At 29.6% G+C, this 26,211-nt stretch overlaps 2 protein-coding genes across 2 annotated transcripts; one reads left to right on the plus strand and one right to left on the minus strand.

The window, feature by feature from the left end:
- Nucleotides 1-1,267: 1,267 nt before the first annotated feature.
- On the minus strand, nucleotides 1,268-5,138 carry LOC107450484 (glycosylphosphatidylinositol anchor attachment 1). The gene has a single exon (XM_016066286.3). The coding sequence runs from the start codon at nucleotides 4,905-4,907 to the stop codon at nucleotides 3,075-3,077; it is 1,833 nt and encodes a 610-aa protein (XP_015921772.1). The 5' UTR covers nucleotides 4,908-5,138; the 3' UTR covers nucleotides 1,268-3,074.
- A 123-nt stretch (nucleotides 5,139-5,261) lies between these two features.
- LOC107450482 (protein RER1) lies at nucleotides 5,262-20,492 on the plus strand. Its single transcript, XM_016066283.3, has 7 exons — nucleotides 5,262-5,421; nucleotides 6,908-6,988; nucleotides 8,711-8,815; nucleotides 13,549-13,648; nucleotides 15,416-15,494; nucleotides 18,685-18,820; nucleotides 20,039-20,492. Exons 1-7 carry the CDS (start codon nucleotides 5,407-5,409, stop codon nucleotides 20,126-20,128), a joined length of 606 nt encoding a protein of 201 aa, XP_015921769.2. The 5' UTR covers nucleotides 5,262-5,406; the 3' UTR covers nucleotides 20,129-20,492.
- Nucleotides 20,493-26,211: the final 5,719 nt, after the last annotated feature.

Here is a 26,211-nt window from a genome sequence, read left to right on the forward strand (position 1 = left end):
TTTTATTATAGTTGTATACAGCCACAAAAAGTTAGGAATTATATTTTTATACGAAATAAAAATATCATTCCTCCTAAATTAGAAGATAGGTAATTACCCTATAATTAGAAGATAGGTATCGCCTATTGACAAGTCATGGTTACAGCATAGCAGCTTTTGTCTCATGCCCTGAATGTAGGGGTAGTCCCATGAATGAATAACACCCCTTTGTGTTTACCAAATTGTAAGATATTGGCAATGGGCATACTTTCCCTTTTGGTTCTTCACATCTTTATCGGACAGCAAGACAGTGCATGGCCAATTAATCGGTCTAGGCTGTGTGTAGGATAAAAACCTTTTAAGTACCCAGAAAATTTCCTGCTTTAAAACTTTTTTTACTTTAAATCTAAATATTAATGTTTTTATTGTCTAGTTTGTGTTGCAATAACAGAAGATTAAGATACTGGCTCATCATAATGAAGATGTATGTTTCATATATGAGCTGCTAGAGATAGATTGCTATTTTTACCTTATTTGATCGATTAATGACGTAATTTGTCTCTTTATTGGAAAAGGAAAAAAAAAAAAAAAAAACTAGACTTGAAAGGATTAAAAGCAAGTCCTTTCTTTTTAAGTTTTACCTCTCGTTCTCAAGCAATGATTTTTTTTAAGCGCTGATCTGCAAGAGTTGAGATGGCTATACTAGAATTTGAAATTTATGATCTGGAAAATATTTCTGAAATCATGATCATACATTTAAAAGATTGTTCGCTCAAGAAATTGTAATCTTTTTTCATTTTAAAAAGAACACCGTTTTTTTTTATTTTAATTAAATATGACTTTACTGAGATTTTGTTGCAAATTCAGATCTGAGTTAAATAATATTTTTATATCAATTTTACCTTTTTTTATTTGGTTGTAATAATATTATTTTAATATTTTTATTATGATATTTAGCATGAAAATTTCAAATCACGCATCTAAATAACCACTTTATAGCACACAGTCCCATTATAAATCCATATGGTGCTAATCATTTTTGAAAATCACTATATGTTTCACACAATATAGGGAATTCGAATAATGCATTTGAATATTTTCTTTTTTCTTTTCTTCTCAGTTGATATAATGGACATAATTATTATTGATTTCCATATAGTTGTTAAAATCTGATATTGCAACATATTATTTATTTTAACAATGTGAACCTTGAAACACACTGAGTAATACTATTGTGAAGAGACCGATTTGCATGAGTTTGTTGCAAATCCATGTGATTTTGTCTTCGACCTTTTTTTTTTTTGCAGCAGATACTGCCACTGATTTCACATTTTTTAAAAATGTGTCTTTTTTAAAAATTAATGTCATGATGATTTTCAAAATGTGGAAAAAGGAAGGAATTAGTGTTTTCCCCCCTTTAAAATAAGAGAATGTTGCCCCTAATATTACAATTCACATTCTTTTATATATTGAGGGGAAAAACTACTTTTACTATTAAAAAAAATTATATTCAGTTTTATCCTATATGTAGGCATTTTTTCATAAACAAAAGGCACTTTCGTTAAAAATTGGTTACAAATATGTTAATTTCTATTAAAAATATCTTGCACACAGATCATTAGGGAGATTCATCATAGAACGTCAGATAAAATTCTGCCACAGAACTGACTATTAAAACAAGTTAAATATATAGCAAAAATCAAGTTAAGCATCAAAATAAACAATTTTAATTTTAAAATGATTTCATTTTCAAAAATGTTTCAGATTTGAAAATCACCCGCATACAAGGGGGTATTTCCGTATCGTGATCTGTCAGGCTAACTACAATCGCCAAGGTGCCAAATAGATTTTTAACTTGCAAATTTATTTTTTTAAAAAAAACATATAGATGTTAGCCTGGGGGTGGCTTCTAGTTATATCTTTCGAGTTTATCCTTTTCTGTGATGATTTTTTTTTAGTTTCTTGCTGGCCACTGCCCAGAAGTTGCTAATTATTCTGCCACAGATCAGGATACAGAAATCTCCCAGTATACAAAGTTACATAAAAATAGAAAACCAATTTAGTCTCTTTCATTCACTTATAAAAATTCTTCTTAAGATAATAAAATAAAGTTCTCATACAAATTTCAGAGAATGTTACAAATGTTCAAGAATAATTTATCTGAAGTAAATATATAAATTTATAAAATTTTTTATAATTAAATAAGTTTTATTATAACTGAAAACAACAAAATTTCCACTACATGATCTCTTACTACATCAACCGTGTTCAGATTAGTTTCACTATTGAAATATTCCTTGGTATAGGCTATGATGTATAATCGGGAAATTTATACTTTAACAGGGTGCGTAGCCAAATCTCTCAACAAGAAATAAGCACTTTTTAAGCACTAAATACATTAACAAAATAATTTTCATAGAATTTACATGATCATGATAAAATAACTAGGTTCTGACAAAAAACTTTTTCTTGATTATATTAGCCACTATAATATTATCAAGATTTTTTTTCGGTTTGATATCAGAGGGTGGAAAATGAAGCCTGAAACTGAAAATATCTTGCAAAATGCAGCAGAGTTGCAAGTGAGAGTGCAAGAATCTCACCGAACCAAGCTCTGTCAATGCAAATGCGGACTCGCAAGTAATTCATCAAACATGTAAAATGATTGGCGCTCTCTTAGCTATGGACCAATGGTACGCAGAAATAGATAGTGGTTGAATGGATTGTGAAAATGTTGAATAGAACAATGTGAGCTTTCGAAAAGGGAAAATTAAGCACTTTTTGAAAACAATGGAAAAAGCACCTTTTAGGGCTTTTAAAAACGAAAATGGAAAATAAGCACCTTTAGGAATTTTTAAAAACGCTACGCACCATGTTTTACATTTATACTCTTCTTTTCACACATAAAATTAAGCATTTTCACTGTGCTCTACCGTAAATGTGAAAATGTAATTTTTTCTAGAAAAGAAGCACAAATGTTATTTAAAATTTTTTTTTTTAAATATTTTAAAATCATAAATTCTATCAAACAATCTTTGTATCTAGATCTCTTTAGCTGAAAAGATAGTGGCCCAAATTCAATGATTTATACATTTTTAGTTTTCCACACGAGAGGCCATGCTTTTCAATGACCATAAGTTTAGCCACAGGGGAAGAATGATTAGGGAGACAATTTTATAATTCCAGTTTCCAAAAAGTAACATGTCTTCCATAGTGAAGAGGACAACTTTTTTATGTCCATCTACTCCACGAACAAAGTGGCTCCACCAGGACAACTTACTATCCAGCATGTAGGACTGGGCAACAATAAGCAGATAACTAAAAACAAATGGATGAATCAGAAGCAAAATTAGGTATTGGAAAACTGACAATTTACCTTTATACTGAAGCGAGATGCTAATAGGTACATAGAGAATAGTAAACACTAGAGCTAGAGATATATTTACGAGTGCTAGAGTAAACATAAATCCACCAAGCATTAGCAATGTAAAGCACATTTTATATTCGAATTTCTGACTCATTACTTTTGGTGTTGTAATGCTTGCAAATATCAACCAAACAGACATGAGTATTAATAGAGTATAATACATCAAATCAGAGGTAGGAATGTGAAAGTAATGTGTTACATGGTGAATATAATTAGGAACTAAAAAAATAATTAATCCACACATTAAGTGAAAAATATAGGAATCTAATGCAATCCAATAATTAAATTTACATGACAATGATTCTGATTTATGACCATTTAAATACAAATACAGAGCCTTCAGCAAAATAGGCACTGCTATTAATGCAAAAGGAGGCATGTACAAGCCTATGGATACATACGACCTCGTGCTAGGCAACAGGTAAAAGAAAAAAGATTGATGGAATTTTTCGAGCAAGTTATTTAGACTTCTGACGGTGCCTTCGACAACACGGCCCAGCTGAACGAGATTAACAGATTTCTTTTCCTCGACGGATTTCAGGGTCAAGGCTTGGATTCCGAAGCGATGAAAGAGACCGTGTCCACCTGTCGGTAAGCCAGTCGCTTGTAGTGACATCATGCTACTCATTGTGAGGAAATTGTTTAACCAAGCCTCCATATTGACAGATTTAATAGAATAGTGGTTGAATCTGCCCTCAAAAGTCGTAGGAATCTGCTCTCGAGCGCAGAGCTCGATGACTAAATTAAAGAAATCAAGGTTTGGAAGCTGACCGTGTAATCCTTCGATTTTGACATCTAGATGAGAAAAATGATAATCGCTGATCTCCAGATTGATAACTCCCTGAAGAGGCCCGCTGGTGCTCGGTAGTTTTTCACTTCTAATGTAGTCTGACGTTTGAACACTATGGTAGGCATCCAACCATGCTTGAAAACCAATGTTCTCAAACTGTGTGATCAAAAATATGATGTCCTTGCTCCAATAGGTCTGTTGCCTAAATGCTTGAGCTAGCTCAATCATCAAGGCTATGGATGCAAAGCAGTTGGGGTGAATGCTATCGTTATCACGATATGGAGTTGAAATCACTATAGCTTCTGTGCTAGAAACTTTGGGTGCTCTCAAGATGGCATAGAAATTTTTATTTTTGTATAAAGATTTGGGGGATCCAAAAGGATACTGAACAGTAAAGTTATTCTGATAAACATCCAATCCTAACTGACGAAACTGTCCTTGTATCCATACAAATGGAGACTTCAATTTGCTTTCTTCATTCAAAGCATCCAATCGCCGTGACAGCGATGATCGAGGATTGAATTCCCGCACAACAAGGCCAGGTAACAGAGCATTTTCTGAAAAGTACGTTTTGTTATTAAATACATCACTAGCTAATAAGCAAAACCATACTATTCCAATTATAAAACTGAGACTGATGAGTTTTTCGTAGTGTTGAATCAGAACATCAGTTAATTTCTTGCGACTTTTGGTATCACTCAAGAGTCCCATTATTAAATGATCAAATCGGGTATGAAACTGCACTTAATAAGGGCGTTTAACACAAGTTTATTTACATACAGTATTTTAGCATTTAGAAATATTAATAATTTATTTTTTCCTCCCAGAAAATAGTACAACTTTTAGTTTATGATCTGTAAAATTAGTTTTTTTAAAATTTATTCCATGAATTTGAATACTTCATCCAGAATACTTCAACGTTTATAGCTACTTATTTTTGCTCCTCTTGACTCTCAATTTTGGAAACCATAAATTTTTCGAAAACATGTTTTGCTCAGGTACTAATTTCATTAACTGTATGGATTTTTTATTTTGATTAAAAAATTTAAGCTTCGTATAACGCAGAAATATGTAGTCGAGAACGTACTAAATGCAAGTATTAAATAAACAAATGAGCAAGTTAAAGGAGTAATGTATTTTGATTGAAACACGTCGCCTAAACAAAGTTTAATTTGATTGAGGAATGAGTACTATTTAGTTTGATGTTCTAATGGCTTCCACCGCTGTAAGTTGTTTTTGAGAAATTTATGATATAAATGTACTGTGTTAAGTCGAAAGAAAAATGCTAAATTTTTTATACTCCTATTTTTATTATGATCTTTTACTTCATTCTTTTGTTTCACACTTAATTATCCCCATTATGAAATTTCTTATTGGAAAATTTATTCGTTTAAAAACATTTGAATCTATGAAATAAACATTTTGTGTTAAATTTTGTAATGATTGTCGGATATGGGGTTATTATCGTATAGGGAACTGCTATCACTTCCTGTCTCTATAATATGTTTTGTATCTATTAAAAATAAAAATGAATTTAGTAACTTTTTTGACAGAAATAGTTTATACCATATGAAAGACTAAAGAGAGAATTATTTTGTATGAAGCATAAGCAATACACAGTACAATTTTCACTTTACAATTGTCTGCTAAAGCCATAAAAAAATTCTCTAACTATCATTAATGCCATTGAAATCAGAATTTTTTTTCGCACCTGGTATTGTGATAATAGGTATCTTCAATACTCTATTTTAATATTTATCATCACTAGTGGTGGTTCAACAATTTTTTTTAGAACTCTTGGAAATAGAATAGTGATACTTTCAATATTTTGGAGATTTTCCTAGATTGGTAACTGTTTGCCTCAACAATTACCATATCCAAAGGGGTTTTAAACTTATTAAAATTTAAATGAAAAGAATATGTAGATGTTTGCCTAGGGGAGACTACGAGTTATATTCTCTGAGTTGGTTGTGAAGATTTCCATGTAATGATCTGTGGCCGGATAACTGCTAATTCTTGACAGCTTCCAGGCAATAGCCCATGAGAAACTAAAAAAAAAAAAAAAAATCCCAGAAGCGTCAATCTCAAAGATTATAACTCATTGTCATCGTCGGACAAATCATACAGAAACGGAAATATCCCCAGATAGTTTGTTTCTGCAATTTTTTTTATTCAGTTTTTTGTGTGCTACTCTCCAGAAATTCCTGAAATATCCTTAGCTCTTTAAATCAAAATGACAAAAGTTTGTTACTGATATAATCAGGGGTCTTTCCCGGTCAAATTTACTACCGTTTAGCAGTACCTTCACAAATTCAATACTTTTTCTTAAGATTTTATTTTTATATCTTGTAAGAAACGATAAATCCATATTACTGTGTTGATTTTTTAATATGATTGTTAATTTTCCCAAATTGGGTCAAAATTTTCACAAAATAGGTACCTTTCAGAAAAACCTTGTTTGATAATGCCTGGTAGTTTTCAAAACTTGGTGACTATTTTTGTGCAGGTGTGGACATAAAAACCATCTAGCACCAAATTGGTGGAATTTTAGTTTTTTCTTTGTGCAAGAATCTCAAATATTCATTTTAGCTCTCATTTTTGTCTGTAAATAGTTGTTGGTTTTTTAATTATTTTCTACCAAATTTACTTTTTGTGGTAACTGGGTCAGTGCCAAAATATGTTTTAATTTATAATAATTTTATACATTGTAGGAGGATGTTAAGTCAGAAATTGTTATTGATACACCACCACAAAAGTCAAGGATTGTGAGGACTTTTCAGCTTATTTCTCAAGTAATTTCTATTATTGTTTTAACTAATTTATTTTGTTATAAGTTTTTGTTAATGAATGAAACTAATTTTGTGGAATAATTTAGAAACAAATTATTTAGTAACTATGTGAAAAGTGTTTTTAATTTTATTAAACTTAAAAAGAAAACAAATTATTTCACTAAAATATTATTATTCTTTTATTTGCCATGAAGGAAAATAGCCAGATTGAACGATAAAATGTACCAGGTCAGCAGATCAAATGGTTACATAATTGAAGAACTATAAAAAGAAGTTTTATTTATTAAATAACTACTTTAAATTAAAATAACCTATTGCCAAAGTTTCTTTTACATATTTTTCTTTCTTATTTTTTTCCCATTGTAAGAATTAAAGTGGAATTATTTAATAAACATTAAGGTTATTTGACTAGAATAAAATATCTGTATAATGAAATTCAGGCGAAGCTTTTTTTACCATAACTGTCTGCTTTCATTTTCCAAATTTGCTTGATGATTTCGATTGTTAAAACTGTTCTGTTATTCTTTTATTATGTTTTTTTTTATCATTCCTTTATTTTTGTACACACTTATTTCTTAGTTTCTCTATTTTATACAGTTCAGTTTTGAAATAATTTCTTCCAAAGTTAAAAATTCCAAGATTTCTCTCCTTACAGATCTCTGTACAAATGCGGGAATTCACACCATTTTTTAAAACTGTCTTCAATCAATTTGTTCCTATGTTAAAATTTTTTATTTGAATGTTGCCAATGTTTTTTTCTAAACGTTGTGGTGATATACATCCCAAAACAACATTTTAAAACAGTAGATTACAAAATTTTTTGTGACCTTCATTTCACCATCTTAAAAATAATCTGCATATATTCTGTTGGAAATATGATTGACAATTGTGTTGTAAATGTACAGCACATAAAATAAAAGAGTGAACACTTTGAATAACTTTTGGCCTACTGATCAGATTTTCTCATATGATGACTCAATTATAATAGTTAAAGCCTAACCTTAAATATGTTAATTAACGAAACAATATTTTAAGTTACAAAATAAGACATACAAATGTACTTTGCTATATTAAACATTTTTTTTCCTGATAAATTCAGACTCTTTTTTTTTCTCCCTAAATAATATGAGGAGTGACTGCATGCTTAAAATATGTGCCTAATAGTTTGGATCCTTCATTGTTAATTTTACTTTTTGTGCATTACGACATATCTTAAGAATTTTTTAACCAACTCAAAATATTTTTGCACAAACATGTAAAATTCCTTTTTACAAAGATAATTAAATACAAAAAAATAATTTGAAATAATTATTAATTAATTTTTATTATTTTATTAGTAAATTTTTTTTTTTAATGTAAGGTAAATTGTAACAGCGTTTTAAGTAACATAATTTTAAATGGCAAAAATATTAATGAAATTAGTAAAATAGTTTGAATTATTAAGTTTTCAAAAATTCGTATATTTAAAATTTCTCAAAACTTTTTAAACCAATTTCATTCAAATTTTGCCTTTCAAAATGATGTAAAAATTTATAAAATGCATATAAATATACATGTAATTAATAATATCATTGCAAATCTTAATCACTTCAATCTTAAATTTAAATAGAGAAATTACAAAATTAACTAATGAGAAAACAAAAATTATAAATATAATTAAACTATAATTTTATTATTTTGTTTCCGAGAAAATGTTTAAAATTTTTTATCTTTTTCTTTTTAAAGAAATACCAATATCTTCTGGATTGCTGGACGCCTTACACTTTGCAAAGATGGACAGTTACTGTCATTTTACTTTGCTTATATTTAATAAGAGTATTTTATTTGAAAGTGAGTATTTTAATATTAATATTCATTTAAGAATTAAGCAGTTTTGTTAATATTTCCTTCAACTTTACCGATTCATGAATGATCACATTATGAAAAGAGGAACAGTGTTAAATTAATCTAATGCAAGAAAGTTATTTTCAATTCAACTTAATAAATTTAGAGGACATGTTTTAGTACTACCACAAAGAGTACTGCCTCAACAAAACAATTACAGTATTATTGGCAAGAGAAACCTTAAACCTTAGCTTTGAAAAACAGAGACCATTCCATCTATTGAGTACGTTAGAAAACATAAATGCTACTGTAGTTACAAGAGGAGTGCATGATGATAAATAATTTACTAATGCCTTATAATTTTTGATGATTAGTTAATAGCTGAATAGCCTTTCAAAGTTAACCGCTGAATTTTTAATAAACTGCTTGTGATTTCAACAATTGTTTAAAAAAATTACTATTTTTGCTAATACACTCAAACTTATTTATTGTGTTTCTTGATTTAACTAGACATTGGATTATTAAAAAGTTGCGAGTCTTTTGTTATTATATCACATTACTGGCATCATTTTTAGTGCATTATTTTGCCTAGTTTTTGCTGCCCCTTGTTTAACGAAAATTGCTATTTAACTAATGGATTGCATTGGTTTTCTTTAAAAGTTAATTGAACTACAGTGGAACCCTGATTTTATATTTTCCTTTGGACTAGTAATGAATAAAGCATGAAGCAGGATAACGTATAAGTGGGGTAAAAAAATATGCATATATTTTTCACAAATTCACATTTGCAATATGAACTACCACAAAAAGTGTTTAATCTTTAATTTTTTTTTGTTGTTGCTTTTAGATATTGTTTTAACATCTCTCTCAATATTTGTTGTTGTTTGCAAATTTGTTTTATGGTTTACATTCACAAATGCTTCATTGTTTTTAATGCCTTCAAACTCTTGATCTGTATTTGGTACTTATCCTTCGCTGATTTTTACTCATCTTCATTGATTTTATCACTATCATCGAGAGCAGACATTAAATCAGATAGTGAAGGAATTGAAAAGTAATGGTTGTGTGTGTTGCTGTCGATGTACACGCCATTGACTGCAGAAGATCTTCAACCACGCAATTTTATTTAGTTGGGCCAATCTTCCTGTTGGATACTGAGACACAATTAACCCTGAGAAGTTTTATTTAACCCAATTGTAATGCATTTTAGTCGACAGGAAATCAAATTCAGAGCATTTTTTTTTTGTTTTCGAAAGATCTTGTAGGTTACTGGAACCAAGAAAACGATATGATTACCTAACAATTTACTAACCAGTGATTACCTAACCTGTGTAACATTCTTTAAATGATTGGATAATTCCATAAGATTGCTGGAAAAAATTTCACCCTCAAATTTTACAATTTTAGTTCCCATACTTCCTTTAACCACCCTTCCCAAGCTTTGTCCATCCCACCATGCTTCTGATATAGACTCAAGAGAGAATTTCCTCTCCTAGTCAAGAAGACAATAGGATCAAATAGAATTGTTGGAAAAGCTAATAAGCAAGTCTCTTTAGGAAGAAAAAAAAAATGTGCAAACTTTTTAGAGAAAAATTGATTTTGATTTGTTAGAAATACGTACAATGGAATTTTCTCAAAAAAGGGATAATATCCGGGATTGTTATCATTGCGATCGATAATATCTAAACCGATAATTACATTATCGATATAGATAATTTTCAAAGACCAGCAGAAAATGGCATAGAAAGCAGGATAACGTACGAAATAACCTACGTAAAACCGGAGTTCCGCTGTACATATTTTAGATTAGTTTATTTTTTGAAGAGGGTTGTAGAAAAAAGACCCATGGAATTTGATTTTTAAATAAGTTGATTTTTTTTCAGGGTAATAACAAAACTATTACTTTGACTCACAAAATTAAAAAAGTAGTACAGCAAATTTAGTGAGTGTTTTCTTAGGAAAACATATGAAGGTTTTCTCACGTTAAAAACAATTAGAAGATTTTTTACATTGCTTTGGAAAAAATTTATTTGTAAATTTTATACGGTACATAAATTAATTACTGTTTTCATAGCTATTGATACAGTAAAAGAGCTACATACCACAATTCTATAAGTCGCAATTCTCCTTAAACTACGTTAACTTTGTGGGTGTAAACAATGAAAATTGCATTGTAAAAATTTCTTTAACAAAGCAAGAACCATTAAAAAGGCAGCAAGAAAAATTATTTATTAAGAGGCTACAATCTGTAAAGCAAACGAGTATTAATAAATTTTTTAATTATGTAAACAAAAAAAATTGCATTGAAAAAATTCTTTAACTGAGTTTAAAAAAGTAAGAATCTACAATCTCTAGAGCAAATCAATATTAATATTTTTTTTATTTTTTATTTTCAATGGCAGGCCAATTTAAAAGAACAAAAAGGATAAAATAACAAGAAAAACAAGGCAAAAAGAGATAAATAGAATAGAATGCATAGTAACATGCTTAGCCCATACAGGCCCTAGCCTCCCAGTAGCGTCCACACACAGTAGTGGAGATGAGTGCAGGACAGACAGAAATATGGGGCAGGTCCATGTCCTCCCCAATGCGACAGAGCATTTAGGACAGTCAAAAATTTTTATACTAGAAAGGTGTGTGGCCAGACAGTCATGACCCATAACAAGTCTAAAGAGAGCAACTGCCTTAAACCTAGGCTGATTTGGGATAGTTAAATTATGGTTGAACCAGGTTTTGTGTATATTCCTTTTACGGAAATTCTCTGAAAGCATGTTCCGGAATTGGTTTTGGACCAGCAATTTAAATGAGTGCAGGGAGATGGAGAAACGAGATGCTTGGGCAATAGTTGTTCCTTTTGTGGGGGAGGAGTTATCAGACAATACCAACCGTCATCTATCAAAAGGTACCTCATGATTGAATCGAGTTAGCATGTCTTATATACCAGTGAATTGATGTCTAATATTCGTAGTGGTAGTTACGCCACAATACTCCCCCACCAGAATTTTATCAGAGATATAATTTTATGAGCAGATCTCACTAGTTTCTGTACTTGTGAAAAACCGGGAGAGAGAAACACCGGATTTTTTTGAGTGCTGAATGTGAGAGGTGCATTAACTTCACAGTCGAAGGAAGTCGTTCATGTGTTGCCATTAGCAGTCGAGAGTATGCAGGCGTTGAGAGTGTATGACGTTGTGTATGCTCGAGACGAGACTGAGTAGCAACAGCGCAGGAGGGTGATGATGCAGTCACAAATAGCTAGTCAACTTTCAATGTGGACTATCCATCGAAGTAGGTGTTACTGTTAGAAATTTTGCAAAGTGGGCATTACTGTGTGTCCAAATCACGTCCGGAGGTCGCCAATGTGGGGGAGGAGTTATCGACAATACCAACCGTCATCTATCAAAAGGTACCTCGTGTTAGATTCAAGTTAGCATGTCTTATATACCAGTGAATTGATGTTTAATACTCGTAGTGGTAGTTACGCCACACTTTCTTGGCCAAAAAATCAGCTTTTTTGTTACCCCAAATCCCGCAATGTCCCAGGATCCACTGGAGGACGATTTGCTTGCCTTTTAGTGTCAGGTCTTTCAGACAATCAATGCATTTCTGAATGGAGATGGATTGGGGAATCAGTGGAGAGTTAATATCAAGAAGTCCTGCTTTAGAGTCAGATAAGATGATGGCGCTAGAAAATTGGTTAGTACAACACTATAGTTGTTTTAAGGCAGTTAGAATAGCCTCGATTTCATGGTCGTAGGCAGATGCATAGCAGCCAACAGAAGCTCAGGCAGAGAACAGGTGACAAAATACTCCCACTCCAGCACTCACCCGCTGATCCACTTGGGAGCCATCTGTAAAGATTCTCAACCATTCAGGTTCAGGATATAGCTGATTCATAGTTGCGTAAGAGGTACCTTTAAGGACATCACAGGCAAAATCTGATTTTAGGACTCTGAGAGCAAGGTCTGTGACCACATTGAGAGTCTGGTAGTCCAGTGGGCTACAAGGAGTGGGAAGAATTTCAAGCTCAATAAAAAGGTTGTATTTGTCTTTTAAGCTCAGCACCTCCTGTAGGAAACCCGCTTGAGTCTTTAAGTGGCGCTCCCTGGGACTCTCTAGGTTCCACAGAGAAAGATACCCAGGAGTCCTTAATATTTTTTTCCCAGGATATCAAGGCCTTTTCTTCAATTATTTTTTCCTTCAGCCAAATTCCTGTTCAAAGGAGCATAACATCTATTGGGGTGGATTTAACAGCTCCAGTGATCAAGCGAATTGCTTGATTATGAAAAACCTCAAGAGATCTGTGAACCTGACTTGGAGCACTAATTAAGGGTTCACAGCAGTATGTAATTCAATATATATATATTGTTGATTCTAATACTCTTGCTATTTCAGTTGTTTTCTTGCTGTAAATAAAAGGTGCTTAATTGCATGTTTTTGGTATTATAAAGTAATTAACATCTAAAAATCATTTTAAAGCATTTAAATATTGATCTGTTCCAGACATACGTTTGCTGTGTTTAATAGGCAAAATTTTATGTAACACTGAGCCTCATGTTTTAAGGTTTGCATTATTAGATAGTTTACTGTACTAGTTTCCTGGTTTGGCACCACTTATTTTTATCATATGAATAGTAAAATTTTGCAAAAATGTTTTTAAATATTTAAAATTACTGTAAGCAAAGACGCTACTTAAAATATTGGAAAAATAAAAGCATGTTTATTCTTTTCTTTCGTAGGGATTTTATATTATAACATATGCTCTGGGCATCTGTCATCTGAGTCTCTTTATTGCATTTCTCTCTCCTAAAATTGATCCTGCAGCAAAAGAAGATTATGGTTAAGTATATATGTTTTATGGAACAAAATAAATTAAATATAATTTTGCAGTTGAATTACACTCGTGGAAACAATTAAAGGACAAACAAATAAAACCAGTCCTGGCCAAAATATCCAAAATAAGACCAATGCATGGGAAAACAAAACAAAAATAGGCACAGCCTTTCTTTTAAATATGGAACTGTCCAACACCTTGCCAGTCAAAGAAAAACAAGGTCTAATAGGGTGTATGGAGCCCTGATGGTTCAGAGCATTTACCTTCCATTGAGGTGAACTGTATTTGAATCCCTGTGATGGCTGGTTAATATGAATTCCCCGCCCCACACCGACCACAGTGCTGGCGTAAAATATCCTCAGTGGTAGATGGATCACAGGTTAGAGTCCCCTTGCCGCTATACTAACCATGGGAGGTTTTCGTGACTTTCCTCTCCATGTAATGCAAATGTGGGTTAGTTCCATCAAAATGTCCTCCATGAAGGCAAATTTCTCAAAATATTTGATCTAAGAGTTCTTTTGTGTTCTTGATAGGGTTCAAATTTACAGCGCTACTCAGTTGAATATTAGTCGTAAACCTAAAAATTGGGTCAGCTGTTCAAAGACGGTTATAAAATAAAATAGTGTGTATGATTGCCTCTAACAGCTACACAACTGTCACATCAGCATTTTATACTGTTTACCAGCTTATCATTCCATGTCCAATCAACACACTTATTTTACATCTCCTTTCAATATTTAATTGAAATTTGGTATAATTGTAGTATTTGTATTAGTATAAGAGCATACCAAGTTTTATTCAAAAATATCTACTGATTTTGAAAATATAGCCCTGCAAAAGCAAAAATAAATAAATAAATCAGTCAAAAAACCTTCTCAGAGCATTTTTTAAAATGACATGTATCTCTCCTAATTTAGCTAGAGAGTTGTGATAAGTGCCATTTTAAAGATATATTCAAGACCTTTATAATGATATGCAACACATTTACTACTTAAAAAACTGATTTAACTAAAATTGAAATTTTTTTGTTCAGTGTTTTTTAACACTGAAGTGATTAATTAAGTTTGAAAGTAGAATCTTGATGGGTTTATATTAAAATAATTTATTGAATACAGTTCTTAGTTGACTAATTGATATTACTAAACTTAGTTGATATTACAAAATAGTTCTAATTGTAAAAATCGTAATTTAAAAAAAATAGTTCTAATTGTTTGGCGAAATTTTTTTACCAAGATGAAAATTATCAAAATCACGGAATGATTTTCAATTTTTGCAAAATTTTGTGAGCTCAGGTAATGTAGCATTGGTGTAAGGTTTTAAATATTAAACCACAAACGCTTTACATTTTCACGAAACTGGCTTTTTTCCATATTGACGTTTTACACCATTTTTAAAATAAGCACAGACAACAGTGGCTTTAGATAGACTCAACTTGACCTAATAGACATGAGTAATAGTTGCAAACTAACAGCAGTTTAAAAAACAGCACATTATTGACACAAAAAGCATCGTTTCATATTACGAAGGAGCCTTCAAAAAACAACCTTATCTGTACCCTCAAGCCACAGAGCTTATGAGGGCAATAACTTTGGTCATATAATTTCTTCTGTGTTTTAACTGATAACCGGTAGAAATGAACTCAATAAATATATCTTCTAATCTCTTTTTACACATTAATTTCTTTTTTTCTTCAAGCTTTTTTCTTCAGCCCTATTGTCCCTATGAATTTTAATTTCATTTATTACTTTCATTGACTCTCTATGTTTTTGCAGATGATGGTCCAGAATTGCCAACAACTGTGAACCAAGAATTCAGGCCATTTATACGTCGTTTACCTGAGTTTAAGTTCTGGTGAGTTGAAGTTCTTCTTTTTAACAAAAATTATTTTATTTTTGAAGCATAACTGTTGCAGTTTTTTTCCCTTCTACAGAATCTTGTTCCAAAATCCTTTTTGTCGAAATTCGATCATTAAATCTTTTTTGAGAGTTACAAAAGGTAAAAAAAAAAAAAAAACTTTTATAGGAATTCGAACACAACAATTTTATATAATTTAATACATTTCTAAGATTGATTATTTCTTTTTAACATTGAGATGATCGTTTTTATATTGTTCATACTGATGCTAAGAATCATAATAAAAGTAGAAAAAGTATTGCAATAAGGCCAGGATTCTTAAAACGTTAGGAAATTTAATTTTAAAAGTAAAAAAAAAAAAAGGTACTGGGTATTGTCAGGAACTAAAGCAATTTTTGGTCAACACCTTTTAAAAATCTTGTAATAAGCTCGGAAAACAACCAATATCCTAACAATAAGTAGATGATAAGGTTCAAAGTAGTAAGGTGTAAATAAATCTAATATCTATTTTTTATTATTTTTTAAAAAAAAATTCTACTACAGGATTTAATTTATTTTTTAGTTTTATTAAGCAAGAATATTAATTTGTGAAAAATAGTCTTTGTTTAGCATTTCTTTCTTTCTTTTTTTATATAATAGGTACCTATTCTTAAATAACCATATTTACCTTTCAACAATACTAGATCTTTAGAAACTAAGCTTTCTGTATAAATTTATTTTGGCTTTTATGTGTAACAAGTTTCATGAGTAAGATATATGACTGATATAACTCTATTAATAAGCTATGTTGCTCTGAGTTTTTAAATTTTTACTATTTTATGTGTAAATATTGTGGTATATTATGAAGTCTACTCGGTAGGCATCCACTTAGTGAAGTTTTTTTTAAATATATATATATATATATATACATTTATTTGACTTATTTTCTATCAAAAAGGAGTTTTTATTGTCAACTAAAGAAAAAATATATATTGAGGATAAAGTATTGCTATGTAGTAAATTTTTCTGCCAAAGTTAGGGAATTTTATTTTTAAAATTGAGTGGGAACCTTGTAAATTTGCATTTAGTTTTATTTAGACAATAAAGAGCCTCTTCAAAGAGAAAAGGAATTTCACTTCCTTTATGTTAATCTATGGAAAATTATTTGTACACAATTTTTCTTTTTATTGCATTAATTAATATCTTTATATTAATTAATGAATATTTTTCTTTCTTTTCATTCTATTCCTTGTAATTTTAAAACTGATTAGATTAAAACTAGCCGCCAAATTTTAAGTCTAGCTTGTAACAATTTATAAACTTTTATTTTTTTTTAAAAAAGAAACTTTGAATTTAAAAAAAGATCTTAGACTATTTAGAGTCTTTTAAAAAGTATCAGCCCCGAATTTAAGTACTCAGAAAGGGGTAAAATGATAATCATGAGGGTAAAAGAACATAATGTTAATTTTTGATTGGTTTATGGGGATATTTGGTTGATTTATGGGGGGGGGGAATTATAGGTGCATAATTTTCTTTTTTATTACATAACTATTAATATATATTAAATATATATATTTATATATATATATGTGTGTGTGTGTGGGAGTTAGTGCAGCATAAGATGAAATAACGACAATAATTTTACATTTAAACATAACATTTAATACAAAAAAAAGGAAACACATTTAAATTTAGTGACATGGTTGGTGAGAGCTGCCTTCTCGCAGTGGTCTCCAAAGTGCATGTGAATAAGAAAAATAAATTGTTCTATGGTATAAAGTCAAGAGTTAATTATAAATTCGGGACTTCCCCACCGGGACTGGCTGGCGCCTCTCAATGACAAAAAGGATGATGCAACTATCTTAAAGCATTATGTGATGTTCGCAGCTATTACACTATGACATTGAAACAACAGCTCCACATATATATGCATGCTGAAGAAGTTGACTTATGAAATATAATCTTTTAATCTTTTCAGAGAAAAACCAAACTTATTATTTCTTTTTCTTGAAAAATTCAAAATAAATCTGTTTTCAAACATTTATTAATAATATCATGAAATCGTAAAATGAGTTCTTTTATGAAATATTATGAGTTTTATTAAAAAACATCAGACTTGACTTTTCACCTAGGATATTCATTTCTGCACAAAGATAATTTTAAATTGTGATTTGTGGCAATGAGCTCTTGATGACAGAGAAGTTAATAATCGATGATTCCGACGAATTCTAACCAATAACAATAAAAATTGGTTCCTAAACTTTTGAGTCATAACCATGCCAACTTAACCATAATTGCAGTGAATTTCTCATTGCTGTTTTTCTGAATCTGTTTGTGGTTTCATTTCTCCCTCATAACCTGACATCCCAACCTAAATTACCTTAAGCATGTTTATTTACCATGCTTATAAAATTTGTTCTCATGGTTATCTCCTCAATGGAGATTTACTTTACTTTAAAGCTATTGCTGTTGACTATAGATTTTCATTTAATATTTTTGATTCCATCTACTGAAAATTTATTGTTTTATCTTATCAGTAAAGTTGTTCCCAAACTGCTAAGATTTTAAATAAATTTGAGTTCAGTCATATTCTATCCTCCAAACAAACTAAATTTCATTCACCTTAAAGATTCTTTTGCTGTTATTAATAACTGGGATATTTAAAAATTTCTTGTTAGTTTGATCTTGTGTATTATGGACAAACTAAAAGTACCCTTGAATTTTTAAGAACATGAAAGATACATGCAAAATAAGTCTATTAAACAGTCTTCTCTTGTCCTATATAGTCAAAAATCTAATCACAGGCTTGAGTTTTTTTCTGCTAAAATCCTTCAACTCTCCTCTTTATCTACCTACCTAGATTTCTGGTAATCATTCCATTTTTTAAAAAAATCTATTAAATTAGTTAATAGAATGATAAGCCACACTTTTTTTTCTTCTAAGAAAGACATTCTTAGGTTACACTCTTTGCGGGCATTCTTTTTGAATAGGTACTTTACAAGCTTCCAGAATTTCCACATGATAAAATAGCACAATACACTGAAACATTTATCTTATTTTCTAGATTGAAATCTTTGTGTTTTTCACTAAAAATATTCTTTAGAAAACACTCAACTGAACGATTAAAAATGTGGACTATCACTCTGTTGCCCCTAAGCTTTTCTTTTGTTATTGAAATAGATGATGATCAACAATTCTTCTTTAACAGGTATTCAGCCACGAGAGCCATATTTATTGCTGCATTCTGCACATGCTTTGACTTCTTCAACATACCAGTATTCTGGCCTATTCTTCTGCTTTACTTCGTTTTACTCTTTACTGTCACCATGAAGAAGCAGATTAAGGTAGGTATGGCTGACCCATATCAGTTTGGCGAATTTAAAAAAGAAAATTGACAAATGAGGAAAAGAAAAAATGACCGTGAAATAAATTCACCATACTTCTTTTGTTGGTTAAGCACTCATTCAACAGCTGGTCGTTAATCAAAGAAATTGAGAATCCACTATGTTAGGACGAAGAGTTACAATGTGATCAACATAACGTGCTAAGAGTTCTTTATTTCGAACTTTCTTTAGTTACTAATCTAACTTTAACTATCAGCTATAGAAACCGAAACAATTATCCTCAGAAATTTCAGATTGGCAACAATTATTTATATTCATAAAACCTAAATTTAATTTTTTGACTTTTAAATTTTAAGGGCAATCTTTTATCGTTCATCATGATGGAAACTGGAACTGAGTTTGAAAAGTTTGCAAATTATTATCTTTCATCTAGTCAGCAAGATACCATGAGGTTTCATGGCTAAAAATTGAATGTAAACAGACATTCTGAAACATATTTTTCTCTGTGACAAATTTAATGAAATTGATTGTTCATTAATGTAGTTTAATAATTAATAGGAAAAAGGTTTTTTTTTTTCAATTTATTTCTCATTTTTTTAATCAAATATGATGATTTATTCTATCACAATTTGGTGCAATAGTTATCAGCAGCAACAGTTACGGTGAATATTAACATCCTGGATCAGTGTAGTATTTTTTTATGAGTATTTAGCTGAAGTATGAAAGAAAGCTCCCTTTTTCTTCTTTTTTTTTTCCCTTTTTTTTGCACATTTCCTAAATATGTTAGTGAGGCAATGATTCCGAACCATTTCAGAATAATAACAACTTCAATGGAATGTTGCTACAAAATCGAATGTTGCGTTAAGTTTGTATTTTATGTTGTGCAATGTATATCAAAATTAATTAACATGTCTAAATAAATACAACAAAAAAAAAAATGTTTCAGTAGAGAAAGGTTTATTGAAAAGGAGTTTTTTTAATATTAGATATTTCATCTAAATAAAAGAAAATAATAATAAATTTTAACTTTAGAACCAAGTTTTAAATTGAAATCAACACAGTTTTTATTTTGGAAGAAAAAATACATTGAAAATTAGTTTTTAAGTGTTAAGTAAAGAAGTATAATTTCAACTTTAGATTTAGATTATAACATAAAATTAATGCAAAAATAGTGGTTGTCTTCTCATTTTATGGGTGTTTTTTTAATTTCTTTTACAGCACATGATGAAATATCGTTATTTACCCTGGACTACAGGAAAAGCTATTTACAGAGGAAAGGAAGACACTGGGAAGATTGTAACCACGTGATCTTCTATTCCCATTTGTTTTCTGCGCTTAAAATATTAGAACAATGCTATTCTATTCATTTACTCTATAAATGATTTTCTTCTATTTTTCTTTCATTTGTATTTCAATATATGTTAATAATTAAGAAGGTAAAAGTATTTGTTATTTTTCTATCAGCAGTATTTTCTTTTCTTTTATTTCTTCACTCACTGCTGTGTACAGTTGTATTTCTTCAACTAAATTTGTTGATGGTGTTTGTATTAAATTATGTATTTAATTTTTGTTAAAAAATATGTGAAAACTTTTATAATGTTTCTCTTGATTATCATTTTAATGCCACTTTATATTTGTGTTAATTTAAGAATAAATGTTTCTGGTACTTGGACTTACGTTTACATATTTATCATGAAAATCACTCTGTATTGGTCACATTAAAATGGTGACCCTAGAACGGTTCGTAATTTAACTAAAATACGCAAAAGGGATGGGAGCTTGAATAAATTTATTTTTGATGTACTTAAAAGTTCAATATTTTTCCATAAAAAATGTATCACATTTTTTTTTATTTTTTAAAAAAATTTTAAATTTAAATAGCTATTATATGCATTTTTGTGAATAAGACTTAGCTGAAAAATTAATAATAATATTTATTACAATTGTTACTAAAGTCATCGAAATTCAATAAAATCTGTCTGGAAAAATTGAGGAAGAATCAAAATATTTGTTTTGTGGTCACTTTGCTGTAATTAAGAAAGATATGTCTCACTTGCCTAATTGATTCTTCATAAAACAAATAACAAAAATCTAATAAAGGTTAATTCTGAAATAAACTATTTAATGGCTCAAAAATTGTTTCATTTAGTGGTGTTAATATTTATTATTGGAAAAATTTGCTAGAATCTATACAGGTAAGAGTCAGTCAATTATTTTGAAATTAATTTTTAAAAAAATTTTTAAATTGTGTTAATAAATTAACAAATAAAAGTATTCACGTATCCTTTTATTAAGTAATTTTATCAAAAATTATTTGTATGACTAGATTGTTTTTTGTATGCAATGCAATGTATTCTCATATCTATGTAAGTGTATGGCATTTAAAAATGTGTTAGAAATATTTAAATTGTATATTGCTTATGTGCATTGAAAAAATTTAAGATACTAGATTTAAGTTGCTTGTACATAAATTTTTTAAAATATTTCATCAATTTTGGTTCAAGGATCATTTTCTGATACATTTTTGTTTTTAAAAAAAAGAACACCAGCTTTCCTCTAAATGCAATGCTTCTTAACCTTTTAACTGTCATGCCAAAAATAATCTTGGGCATAGATAGCACTGGGGTTCCAAAATGTCACGCCCGAATATTACTCTGGCTAATTTTTTTGTACGCATTATTTTATTATGCCTGTATATAGATCGGGAGAAGTTTATTTCAGTTTCATCTCTTTGTCAAACCCGAATTTATCTAGGGGAAAAAGTAAATTTAAGTGCAATTTTTAACAATAGATGGCAGCACTTTACTGAAGGTTTAAAAAAGAATAGAGGTTTTTGTTCCAAGTGTGCAGCATCTTTTTATTGTGAAACGGCGTTCAGTTCTTCGAAACGTTATATAGATGATTTATTTCGTTAGAAAATTTAAACCTTACTACTGCCTCAAGCAAATATGCAGTGACTACAAAATCTTCCAATTTTTATGCATATAATTTAAAGTATCAATTTTTAACTACCAAGTATATTTTATTTTGTTCTAACTATTTAGTTTTTGCAATAAAAAAATTGACAGTTTATGTACCCATATCATCAAAATAACTTGACAATTAAAAGGTTAATAAAATATAAATTGTTTTTTTCACTATGGAATAAATGAAAAAAATACTAATAATAAAAGGGTAAGCATATTTATACATTTTACTTAAATCTTTTATTCATTTTTTTTAATGAGTAGGTTTGAAAATAAATCATTTCTTAATAGTTTTATTACAAAAGTTTTTCTTTTTCCCTTATGACTGAACTTAACCATCAAAATATGTTAGGGGAAAGGGAAAATGTTAAACATGTTTCTAAGGGGACATCCAAATATTATGTAAGCACCTAATAGGATCAGGGGTTTCTAATTTGCTTACTTTTGCTGACGAGGAAGAGGTGTGTAAGTAATTCTTCTTATTTCCAAATTTTTGTTCAAAAAGCCGAATAAAAAACGTAACAAAAATTACATGAAGAACTTCAAATTTGGATTAAAAGTTGAATTTGGGGGAAAATCATTTTAAAAAAAGTATCAGATGGCAAGAGTTTTGAACTCAAGAGATTCAGAAAGGATATTCTACTTTAACTTTTATAAATGAAATAAGACAGAATTTTGTAAGGGGAGGGATTTTGTGATTTGCTTATTTCTGCTGACAAGGTAGGAGGAACAGTTCAATAGCCTCCAATCAGCCTTATTTTTTACAATTAAACTGATGATTGATTTTTATCCTTTCATCATTATCTTTTTCAACACTATGTTGACCACTGACGAGTAAATTTGTAAGCATTGCACTTACATTATCTATTTCAATTTATGGAACCCAGGGCGATATAGATTACTTCAAAGTTTAATTTTACTTCATTCAGTATAAATAAAATTTATTGAAATTTAGTTAGAATGTTTTACTTTACTTTTATTTTACGTACAGAATGATAACCAGTGACATGAAGTAGATTCTGCGTGAAATTGCTGGTCAGCAAAATGTTAACAATGCAAAATATGAGGTGACTACCAATTCAGTAGACAAGAGTTCTTGAATTTCAACAAATTTTTCTTCGATTTTTTAGATTATTAGTGTAATTATAATTTTCTTCATAAATTTCTAGGTAAACATACTTTTTTGAAGGAAAAGTCTTTCTTGTGGTTGCTCTTGACAATTTTTGCAATCAAATTTTTAAGAACAAGAAACTTTTACTTTACATTTGCAATTTACAGCATATTTTTATATAAAATGATTGTTTGTCTATATTCTTATTTTTTTCTGTGATGTAAATTTTTTTATTTGCTTCTATATCAGGGTGGCCTCATACAGGAGAACTGTGAAGAGACAGGAAATTTTATCAAGCTAGAATAGTCAAGGAAATTTCAGGGAATTTAATTAAAATATACAAAAGTCAAGGAAAAGGAATTATTTTTAGATACTTGAAAGTCTAATATTTTTTCCAAAAAATTCCTCTTGTAAAATTTTTTTCTAAAATTTTTTTATTATTCTAATAGCAAATATTGTTGTGTGTTATATTTTATGAATTATAATGCAGCTTAACTAAAAAAAATATTATCTTCAGTTAAAAAAAAAAAAAAAAAAAAAGTAAAAAAAANAAGGAAAAGGAATTATTTTTAGATACTTGAAAGTCTAATATTTTTTCCAAAATATTGCTCTTGTAAAATTTTTTTCTAAAATTTTTTTAAAATTCTAGTAGCAAATATTGTTGTGTGTTATATTTTATGTATTATAATGCAACTTAACTAGAAAAAATATTATCTTCAATGAAAAAAAAGAAAAGAAACATAGAAATTAAATAACATCAGTCTCGAAAAGCCATGAAATTTTTTTTTGGGGTGGCCATCCTGAATAATAAATGTGAAGCCACAATTGCACAATTCTTAAGGCTTTGTGTAGAACTGGGGTTTGAATTCTGTGGTGGCTTAATACCCTGTATGTCTGGGAAATAGAGGTGCCTTGAGCGTAATGCTAACCAAATTAAGCAATGGCCAGTTTTTCACCTAAAGGTTGAGGAAGACATGGAGGTAGGATTTCATAACTTTAAGACTGACAGCACAATGCTGAATCTAGTCAGCATTATGCCGTCAGACTTTAATTCCCCATTAAGTTAGTGCCCATGAATCCGAAATTGAGTAGATTTTGAGATGCCACTCTGGTCAGAACCCACGTTCTTAATGAATGCCTCAAATACTAGAGAAAATATCTTTCTCCTGGAACAGGGAGTCCCGCAGTGGACTGAGCGTAAAGTCTCGGTTCCCAGTAGAACACCAGAGTCAAGCATCAGTGGTTGCTGTCAGTAAGCTGACGGGTGAACACTTTCATCAGCCTGTGTAGGGACCGAGGGAGCACGGTATCGGTCCTCGTTAAACTGTTCTACCATTAAGTGCTCGGCTTCGCGCTCAGGTCATCGGGCTACCAAAGCAGGGTAGTCCTTCCCTTCTGTAGAGGATCAAAATTTCTATGCCGTGTTTTCGGATCATCCTCAGGGATGTTTATCAAACCGCTACCTAAAACCCATAGTGCTGGAATGAGAATTAAAAACAAAACTTGTTTAAAGTAAAAACAATATGTTTTTGTTTTAATTGTGGATTTTATATTTATTTTGGATTAGTTTTTATGAGTATAGAAAACTTAAGAGCTAATTGTTCAAACTTTTTTTATTATCAATGCTTTAAAATAAGAATTTTTTTGAATTTTTTTTTTTTCGTTTTTAGCCAGTTGGAATAAGTTTTTACAAAAAATCTCTTCTTTTTTTTTATTATGCATAAATAAAACAAAAACAGAAAAAAAAAGCTTTATACAAAAAATAAACTTAACACGAACTTTATTGCTGGCTGTTTCCCTTAATCCCTGTAATTTTTAAACTAATTTCCTCGAAGTTTTATTTTTTTAAATGTATATAATTTTCTTTTTTGTTCTATCTTATTGCAGAATAATCACCCTGAAATATTGAAATACTAAATCCTTAGAAAAAAGAAAAGAAAGAACAACACTCTTTATATAAATTACAAATTTTTCTATGATTTATACAACTTTAGTATATATAAATAAGGTTATAAACATGTATAGTCTAATGTATTTACCTGGTTTTAAAATATTTTGTGTTTCGTATGTACTTCTGTTGCATACTTTTTCAATAAAATTCACCTAAAGCCTAAAATGAACTTTCATTAAACTAATTCTCTGCTGTAACGAGGCATTTAATATTGTTTGTTATTCAAACATATTATTTTCAATAAAAATTGTTTAATTACCTTTCACTTTTCTTTGTCTAGTTTAAATGTTGACAATTACATGTTTGAAATATCTTAAAAATTTATTATTTTGTGTATCTGAATATTGTCATAATAAGAGTTGATTTCAATTTTACGTAAGACCTATATTGCAAAAGAATTTTTTTACTCCTGTTTCTTTAGTGAAAATTTCTTAAAAATTTGGGGTCTTTCAATATTACGTGAATATGCTTTCGTTAATGCTTTCAGCAAAACTTCTGAACCCCAATAGTTAAGTTGAAGCAATTTTTGTTTGAAAAATTCGCACATATTTTTTTTATAAATATTATTTTTATAAAATTAAACATTTATTACAAAAATACTTGATAACATTAATTAAAAAAATTTTTAAAATCTATGCTTTGTTGTAAGTTAGGTAAAAACACTTATCACTATGGAAAGAGCCTGTTTGTCTCATAGTGCACGCCAAATAGATACCAAGCGTGATTCTGAGTGATATTATTATCGCCAACTCTTGATTAATAATAATAACAACGGTTATTAACAGCAATAATCAATTAACAAGTAATAAAAATTGTATCTAAAAGTCGTAACAAATATACGTCTTTCAGTTTCGCAATTAAAGGAACTGATGAAAGAATAATAAATATTGTTTCTTGTAAATGATTTTCTTCTATATCGAAAAAAAAATTCTTCTTTATCTCGCATTTGATTTGTTAAGAAAATGTCAGCTAAGACGCGCTCTTTTTAATTTTTCAATCAAATCCAATGATCTTGCAATGTTATATAACGTTCTTTTTCATGAACGAATGATCCTTATTTATCGAAATATATCGCCTAGTCTAGGATTCCAGTAAGGCAGTGTTTCCCAAAACTTATGCCTTTTGTGTACCCTTTTTAAATTTTTCGTAACCCTGTGTACCACTAATAAAAAAATGAATGTATTTTTTAAAAAATATGTTTACTTTTATTTTTCGGAAAAAAATTCTATGTTAAGGATTAAAAATTATATTTTATTAAAAATAGAATTTATAAGAAAAAATAAGTAGAATTTATTAGAAACCTTTACTATAAAAAAATTGCACAGAAGTTAAAAATCACAACTGACTGTAGACACCACTAATT

The sequence above is a fragment of the Parasteatoda tepidariorum genome, chromosome 5 (assembly GCF_043381705.1).
Source record: "Parasteatoda tepidariorum isolate YZ-2023 chromosome 5, CAS_Ptep_4.0, whole genome shotgun sequence".
Lineage (NCBI taxonomy): Eukaryota > Metazoa > Arthropoda > Arachnida > Araneae > Theridiidae > Parasteatoda > Parasteatoda tepidariorum.

What these genes read in the sequence shown, in the direction of transcription:
- LOC107450484 (XM_016066286.3), bottom strand. Translation starts at nt 4,907, where the DNA reads ATGGGACTCTTGAGTGATACCAAAAGTCGCAAGAAATTAACTGATGTT.
- LOC107450482 (XM_016066283.3), top strand. An exon ending in CTTTTCAGCTTATTTCTCAA is followed by an intron (nt 6,989 to 8,710) that starts GTAATTTCTATT and finishes TTCTTTTTAAAG; the next exon opens with AAATACCAATATCTTCTGGA. An exon ending in CCATGAAGAAGCAGATTAAG is followed by an intron (nt 18,821 to 20,038) that starts GTAGGTATGGCT and finishes TTTCTTTTACAG; the next exon opens with CACATGATGAAATATCGTTA.